General features: G+C 45.7%; 1 protein-coding gene across 1 annotated transcript in view; it reads left to right on the top strand.

Moving 5' to 3' along the window:
- Positions 1 to 413: 413 nt before the first annotated feature.
- The window catches only part of LOC138603405 (histone deacetylase 4-like), a 40,223-nt gene continuing 31,759 nt past the window's right edge, over positions 414 to 8,877 (top strand). Inside the window, exon 1 of the mRNA XM_069675162.1 lies at positions 414 to 528. Within this exon, the coding sequence (XP_069531263.1) occupies positions 414 to 528 (115 nt within the window). The remainder of the gene's footprint in view (positions 529 to 8,877) is intronic.

The raw sequence follows: 8,877 nt of genomic DNA, 5'->3' as shown, positions 1-8,877 counted from the left end.
TACACAAAAGGGTGAGCTATTTTTACCTCGCTCCCTCCCGCCCTCCCTCTCCATCCCCCCCTCTTCATCCCTCTCTGCTGCTGCTGCTGCTGCTGCCAGCCACATTTGCTATGCTGAGCACAGGCAGTATCAGTCGAGCCCCAACATCCCTCCTCTCGCACGGGAAGCCGATGAAGGCTGCTCCGCCGCTCTCCGCCACATTTCAGGCTTATTTTTAGAGCAGCTCCTCCGCCAAACGTCCCTGCAGATTCGGACCTCGCTCGTTAGCCGGTTATGGAGCAGGCAGCCGCTCAGGTGGCGGTGGCTCGCAGCCTCGCAGATGACCTGAACCCCGCTCGCCCGCTCGGACTGTGGTCTTAACCGCCCCCCTTCCCGATTAGCAGCTTTGGTTTGTCGCTGGAAGCCTCGTCTCAATGTTGCGGACCATATTTGAAGCGGAGTGTGCTCTCTCTCCCACAGAGGGGATCCTGGGGAAGGAGCAGCAGCTGGAGGTGCTGAAGACATCAGCGCTCAACCACATCCCAACAGGTTGGACCCTCTCTCTTTATGTGTTTGTAGTGTGTGTGCATGTGCAACCAAAGCCTGTGCATGTGTGCATGTACGTGATTTCACTATTAACTACGTCCTGTGTTACTTTGCATGCATAGGTGACCACCATTATTGAAGTGCCCTCACTTTAAAGACGTGCAACCCCATCTCCTTTTTAGTACAAGTTTTGCGCCTTCCAAAGAGTCCACGCTCGCTCCTGTGCGTTAACACTTGTGCAGTTCTCTCACAGTGCCATTTTGTTGAATGGAGATGCAGCCCCCCTGAACGTAGGCGCTCTGTTTGTGAGCTTATGTAAAACTGTTGTCGGACGTCTCGAGAGAAATGGCTGCCAAAAATATACGGCAACAGAAGCAGCTTGGCGTTTTGTTTCTCGCTGCAAGTTCCGGGGACAGTTTGAAGGTCCCAAAACAAAATATGCCGCAAGTGTGTTTACAACGGCGTTCTCCACCTCACAAGTGAAAGGCGTGAGGACGGGGAAGGAGCCGTTATGATACAGAGGAAGGCGAGAGTAGGGTAATGAAAGGGGCACAAATGGAGATGAGGTAATCTGAAGGAGAAATGAGTCTGATGTAATATATGCATAATGCATTATCTAATTCCATAATGAGGGAGCCTAAATGGAGCTGAGTTTTCCCCTTTAAAAAAGGAGAATAGTTGAAGTGGGATTTTGAAGCTCAGCCAGCCTGTTGCTTTAAAAGAACTTTATTTCTTCTTCTTCTCCTCTCTGACCCGACGTATCTCCCTCTCGTCCCAGAGCTTCCCAAAGCCTCACATGTGCTCTCGTGTTGTTGTCGGGGTTATTCTCCGCGCGCCTCCGGCTCCGCTGATAAAATATTGAGATCCACCGGAGCGACTTCATCACATATTCTCAAAATCTGTTGTCTTGGATACAGAGCTGCCGGGAGCCTCCACGTTTTGAGCGTGAACCCGGACTGTTTGGATCGCAGGATGAGGAGAGTGCACCTGTCTAAGAGCATTAATACTGCACTTCCTCTTCTACAGCCTGGGAGAGTTTCCTCATAGAAAAGTGCTAAACGCAAAATCTGCAGCTTAAAAAGCCCTGAATGCTTTGTGGAATCAGATCCATGTGGATGCATTCAAACACATAACCTGCTTATTGTTTTGGGATGCAAAGCAGAGGTCGCGGCACCTGCAGGGAGCTGCATGACTCAAAGAAAACAAAGTAGTTCTGGTTGTTGCTGCTTCTTTTACACCTTTCTTGGGTCCCGATCAGACAGAGCATGTTTTAGCATGCATCTTTTGGTAGTTGTTTTCAATGAGGGAAGCTTTTTGCGCTTCACGTTTTTCCGCTCGATTGATCCTTCCTCTTTCTTAGGGTCTCATGTTCCCACACGGATCTCCGTTTCCCTGTGTTTAATGTACTTGGGAACAGCCAGAGCAAGTGCCCTCCATTTTTTTAGCTAGCCAAAATAAGTGGGAACAGTAACGGTTTGATGACGGCTAATGATTCGGTGGTTGCCTTAACAACAGGTGACCCAGGCGTCCCTCTCCCCGGCAACGTTTTCCAGTTCCTCCTGGGGAATTCCGAGGCGTTCCCAGGCCAGACGGTATATATGACCCCATCAGCAAGCTCTGGGTCTGCCCCGGGGTCTCCTCCCAGTTGGACGTGCCCGGAAAACCTCCAAAGGGAGGCGCCCAGGAGGCATCTTAATCAGATGCCCGAACCACCTCAGCTAAATCTTTTCGATGCGAAGGAGTAGCGGCTCTACTCCGAGCTCCCCCCAAATTTCCGAGCTCCTTAGGCTGAGGGCTGAGAAGGAAACTCTTTTCGGCTGCTTGTATCCGCGATCTCATTCTTTCGGTCACTACCCAAAGCTCATGATCACAGGTGAGGGTTGTAACGTTTATTGACTGGTAAAACGAAAGCTTTGCTTTCAAGCTCAGCTCCCTCTTCACCTTGACGGTCCGGTACAACGCCCGCATTACTGCTGATGCTGCACCGATCCGCCTGTCAATCTCACGATCCATTTTACCCTCACTCGTGAACAAGACCAGAGGATGGGGAGAAACTCCTCCACGTGAGGCAGAGGCTCTCTCCCCACCCGGAGGGGTCAATCCACTGTTTTCCGGCAGAGAACCATAACATTCATGCACTTTAATACAAAGCTCTTTATAATCTATCACCCCTACACACTTTCATTACAATTTGGCGTCGGTATCTTGCCCAAGAACACCAGACATGTGGCCTGGAGGATGCGAGGAACGTATCACTGAACTTCTGATTCATGGACGTCCTGCTCTCCCTCTTCAGCAGCAGCATGTAGGGCTACAGCAGATTTAAAGTAGCGGTTAGTTTGAGTCGTAATCTGTCTCTGGTATCAGGTTTGGACCGGGTCATCTTGCATCTGAATTCTTTATCTGTCTGCAAAGATTTCAACACCAGAACCATGGTTTGTCCCACGTCCTCTCACTACACACACACGGCACGAACACGTCCCTGCACGTACTGCACCTCAACCTTCACACGTCGTCCCCCTCTGACTCTCACCTGTTTTGTCTCGGCTCTCTCTACACGTCTCCTCGCTCCTTAGCTTCAGCTCTGCAGACTTGTGCGTGACGTCACCGAGGCGGCGACGTGTCGGGGCCTGCTCGTTGCAGAACAAGACTCGCTGCTCTCCGACACGTCCCTCCGTCACGCCCTCGGAGTTCTGCCTTTTTCGAGGAGGTCACGAGATCACAATCTCTGTGAGCTTTTAGCAGGAAAAAGCTCTAAGAGTTAGAGCTTTCATGGAGGCAGAGCCCTAATTCAGAGCAGCAAAAGCAACTTAGGCTGATGCTCTCCACCCTCAGAGACCAATCAGGAAGCAAACCGCAGCTATGTTCCTCCATCAACAGATGTGCTACTTGTTGCCTCTCATCTTCACCCTGCTGCTAAATTCGCTGTGAAACCCCTGCTCCGAATATCTCCTCTTCTTTGTCATCTCTTTGCGCGCTTTTAAAAAGAGAGATCACATTTCTCCGAGGCGGCTCTGCTCGGGCTCAGTATGACATCTATTAAGCCTAACGAGTGTGGAGCACGGGCAGGCAGAGAAAGCGAGTCTTAAATCTGAGACGCCGGCCTCCTCTCTGCATTGTCTGGTATAAATAGATCTGCAATAAGAGCCAGAGGAGTTGTGGAGTGTGCGGACGAAGGGTTGTAAACAGATGATTTGTTGGGGGGAGATGGAGGGAAGAAAGGTAGGGACAGAGGAAGGAGAGGAGGTGAGGGAACAAAGACGTTTTAATTGCACACTAGATGTCGAGGAGATCCCCTTTCATGCTTTAAAAATATCAAACTTAAGGAAACTTTAAAATGCTCAAAGGCGAGAAGAGAACAGCAGCATTTCCCTTCAGGCTTCAGATCTTCAGTCTGACAAACTGGAATTGAACTGAAGTCCTTGTTCTCCATCGAGCTAAACTTGTGTAAGATTCCTAGAAGCTCCTCCGCTCTCCCCCGAGACGCCTCTTTGTTTTGTTTTTTGTCTTGAGTGCCCCCATATCGTCTCCTATCGGCACACATCAGTAAACCGAGCGTTTGACGTCACTTCTTGTATACAAAGATGAGCTGATATCAGAGTTTATCTTTGACAAGTGGCAGCCAAGTCTGTCTAATAGGCTTCTCATTGGCCTTAATGTGCTCACAACCTCACAGTGCAGCACTGTGCACGGTTCTGGCTAGTTAGGCTGCTGCTTTAAGCTTTTAGAGCAGGTTTTTGCACTTTGAATTTCTACTTAATTTCCTCCAAACGTTTGTTTTATTTTGCCTTGTCTACAACAGCATGAGAGCAGATTATAGAATAAGATTGAGGTGACTGGAGAGGTCAAGACAGCAGACAACAGTTGTATAAAAAGGAGAATGTGCACGTGCAAGCATGCACAAACTATTACACTTGGGAGCAACAAGAAACACATTTTTTCAAAATAAGAGTCCTATTCAATATTGGGATTCAACAACTGTAGCACATACTAATAGATTCAATTCATTTGGGAGTAATGAGCAACAACATTTTCAAAATAAGAGTCCTATACAATATTGGGATACAAACAACTGTAGCTTTTACTAATACATTTCGTTATTATGGGAATAGCAAGCAACACAATTTTCAAAATAAGAGTCCTATACAGTAGTTGGATACAAACAACTGTAGCATTTACTATTAAATTTCAATATTATCGGAATTAGCAACACAATTTTCAAAATAAGAGTCCTATACAATATTGGGTTACAAACATCTGTAGCATGTACTATTAAATGTAATTATAATGGGAATAACAAGCAACAAACATTTCAAAATAAGAGTCCTATACAATGTTAGGTTACAATCAACTGTAGCATGTACTATTACATTACGTTATTTTGGCAGTAACAAGCAACAAACATTTCAAAATAAGAGTCCTGTTCAATATTTGGATACAAACAACTGTAACATATACTATTACATTAAGTTATTTTGGGAGTAACAAACATTTCAAAATAAGAGTCCTACATAATATTGGGATACAAAACGACTGTAGCAAAGTCTCAGTTGAGTGTGCATTGAGACATAATTGTGTTAAAAAAGAACACTTGTCCTTGATTTTATTATGACCCTTACTATTCAAATATCGGAGGCGCCTCCCTGCAGGGAAAGTCCTTACTCTGCTTCACCTGAAACCATTTTGTGGTTTTTATTTGTTTGGGAAATGCAGGCAAATTCCAGGCCAGGAATTTGAGCACACGGTATTAAAACCGCACCAGAGAGAGAGAGAGAGGGAAAGAGGGAGAGATGGTTATTATAAGTAGAGGGGGGAGGAAAAGTGGGTGAGGCTGCATGTGAGTGGGAGAACGGAGGCAGAGATATTCAATGCACTACAACCGGCGTGGAGGGTTTTCCTTGGCCTTTAGAAGCAAGGAAAGCAGGTTGAGCGAGGGTGAGTGGAGAGAGGGAGAGAGGGCTGTGTGTGTATGTGTGTGTGACGTAGGTTCCTGGAAAAGCAGAGGGCTGCAGAATAAACAGCCTGCATGCCTGAGACTGCCCTGTGATGTCACCACTGGGCGAACGAGGGAGGAGGGGAGGAGAGAGAGAGAGAGAGAGCGAGAGGGAGGGAGGAGAGAGACGCCCATCAGGTTAAACAGGAGCGGAGATGAGGAGCAAAGAGGAGTCCGATGAAGGAGAGAGGAGAGGGAGCGTGCTGTCATCCTCTGTCTTACACTGAAGGAGGAAGAGAGGAGGAGAAGGTGCAGTGATCAGGACGGAGAGAGGAGGCTGCAGGAGAGCAGGAGAGCACTGATGGGTACGTCTTTCTGTGCCTCGTTTGCACGGCGAGTGATTAGCGCTGCCGGTGCGACGGGGACACCGTACGAGGCTCGTTTGTGCATTAGAGTGCGTCACCATCGATAAGTGTGCGAGGCTGTTCGGGACTCAGTGGCCGTTAAGGAACATTTTGTCCGGGGGGAGTGTGTGTGTGTGTGTGAGTTATGGATTTGCATTATGTAAAATTGGAGGGAAAAGTGTCTTTTAATGTCTAAATAATCAGCTGTCTTCTGTACTTAAAAAATGCTAAAAAATGTAGCACTTAAAGCTAACAAAAAGTTGATAAGATAAAAGGCCAAAAAAGATATAATTAAAGCCTTTTTTTTAACCAATCACGGTGCATGTTTACCTTTGACGTCCGCTTCAAACTGACCCTTCAGACTTAATATGGAGTCACAGCTACTTTCAGCCCCCAGCCAAGACTTCCTTAATAGTCAGGAAGAAGTTGAGTCAGGATCTGAATCTGCACAGTGACTCACACAGATCCAGGTACAGTCGTGACATAACTGCAAGGAGCCCTTTTTTTTTTACGAGACCAAAATGTCACTTTAAATAAGAAGTTTAGAACATCACTGCATGTGTCGATGCTTTCTGCACGGAGTGATTCACGACTGTAGGAGTAAGTCTCCGTCTTGTCTGGCCTCATTTTCTGCCAAACTGTAACTGTGTTCGCTTTAAAACTGAGCAGAAAAGAGCCAAAACAGAGGGCTTTTAATTTGAAATTGTGCACCTTGTTATGTACGTTTTGCATGGACAGAAAAGTAAAAAAATAAGTGCGCCTTGTGCAGATGACACTATGCCGACTACTGTTCTGACTCATATGTTGTTGCCATCCCCATATGAAGGCATTCCCTAAGGATCATGTTGTTGCTCTGTTCTCCTATCTCCTATGGCTTTAATGACAAGTCACCTGACTGCTGCACGACAACACAAAAGAGGAAGAGCATGTGGCTATAAAGAATCTTCTTTGCTACTTTTAATTATGTGTTTTGTATGTTTTACTCAATTATTTTTTTCATGCTTTTATTATGAAAGGTTGTTAAATGTTCTTTTAAAGCTCCGTATGTCTGTGAAAACTTCTTCATGAACACTTACTTACTTGCTTACGTCTACATCCGTTCATCCAGGGATCTTCTATGGATGTTTTAGGGCTTTATTTTGAAATATGTTGGTGTTAGAGGAAGTTGTATCATGGATCAAATCTGAGGGAGAGCGCCAAAAGACATTAGGGATGCATGATATTATCGGCACGTTAACGGTATCTGAAGATAATGGATTTTTCTACTGATATTGTCTGCCGATAAAACGCTTTAATTCCGCCTAAATGCTCGATGATATCTTAAAAAAGCTCGACGTAATGCTACGACATTAACTTGGCGCGAGTGTGCGCGCGCACTGCCTACGCAAAGTTCTCAACAATATACAAATAAAGTCTAAAAAGTCACAGAAACTCGAGCCAATGAATAAAAGTTAAACTACTTTCACAACTCTTAACTAGCTAACGGTTAGCTCACATTCCCGTCATTTTAACAACATCAAACACATCAGTGACACATAAACATCAGTGCAAAAACTAACTAACATATTCATGGATGCACACGCGATAAAAAGAGTCCGTCAGCGATCACTGATAGTTGGTGCAGTAAACAAGTCCGGGCATGTCTCCCTCACTGCCGTGTTTCGGGGGGGGATGCTGTATTCAGGTGCGCGCAGAAACGTGAGTGATCAGAGTCGTGGTGTGAAGAAAGGTGCAAGATGTCTAATAAGAGTAGGCATGATATCAATTCCACTACAGAGGAGACTGTATGTTCTCTGCAAAAAGGGTTGGAAAATATCGGCAAAATATCGGGCAAAAAATCCAATATCATGCATCCCTAGTATTTTGCGTGTTTTGCTCAGTTTGTCACTTTATTTTATATGCTTTTATTTTGATAGGTTGTTAAATGTTCTTTAAAGCTCGTTACGTCTGTGGAAAGTGCTTTATAAATACACCGTGCTTACCTACTCGCTTACGTTCATCCAGGGATCTTCTATGGACGTTTTAGGACTTTATTTTGAAATGTGTTGGACTTAGAGGAAGTTGTATCATAGATCAAATCTGAGGAGAGTGTGCCCAACACTCTTCTTCAGGAAACTCCTAAATTCTGAGTTCAAATGAAAAGCTATAAGCAGAGATGTGTCTGTCCTAGTGGGCCTGAGTGGCTCTTTGACAAGTGAAGTGTATTTACCCGCACTCGGATTGAGTGAAAGTGTGACATCCTAAACATAATCATGACAAATCTCTCTTGGTTTAACTTGAAGCTGCTGCAGCCCTGGAGACTTTCCTGTACGTGCGTTTGTTTGGCTTCCCTAACCCCCCGGCTATTAGCTGCACCCGCGCCGCTGTGTTTGCCTCTTTATTAGCACACAAGTTCCAGGCGAGTATCTCTGGCTCTCGCCGCGCTCTCTGCAAACATGTAGGCAAATAATCGGCCAATCGACTCCTGTTTATTCAGATTTAACGGGGAGGAAGCGGCGTGATTGGGGAGGCTTCCTGTGCGGTGATTTGTGGGTGGCTGCAGAGCTCGAGCGGGGTCAATGCGAGCTTTGTCGAGTGTCGCTCGTCGGGGTTTTAGGTTGCGTGTGTGTGCAGCAGTTTTGTGATGAAGAAAAAGCAGCTAAATTGTTTCCTATTAGAGGATTCTGTCACTAAAAGGTCAGAGGTCAGGGTTGCAAAAAGCTCCTTTAATTGGCTAAAGGATTGATTACTTTTGACATATATTAAAACAAACCTCTTGTGTGGGGCTGCTGTTAAATAACTAATTCAATACTTCCAATTCCTGCATCTATCAGCTGCTTTATAACTCCTTTACCCCACATTGAGTTTTTTAGAATAGAAGAGTATGATTATGCAGCATATACACGACATCAAATCAAAAGCTTTAATCACTTTCAAAGCCCTTTCATGCTTCAGAATGAGGCTGACACTGATGCCACGTACCGCTGCTGTTAGTCACCGGCATCTGTTCTGCATCCTTGAGCAGGTAGACGCGTT

Source organism: Semicossyphus pulcher, unplaced genomic scaffold (genome assembly GCF_022749685.1).
Source record: "Semicossyphus pulcher isolate SPU_LCO1_2020_fin unplaced genomic scaffold, fSemPul1.0.p SCAF_24, whole genome shotgun sequence".
NCBI lineage: Eukaryota > Metazoa > Chordata > Actinopteri > Labriformes > Labridae > Semicossyphus > Semicossyphus pulcher.
This window is presented reverse-complemented; position numbering and strand designations above follow the sequence as displayed.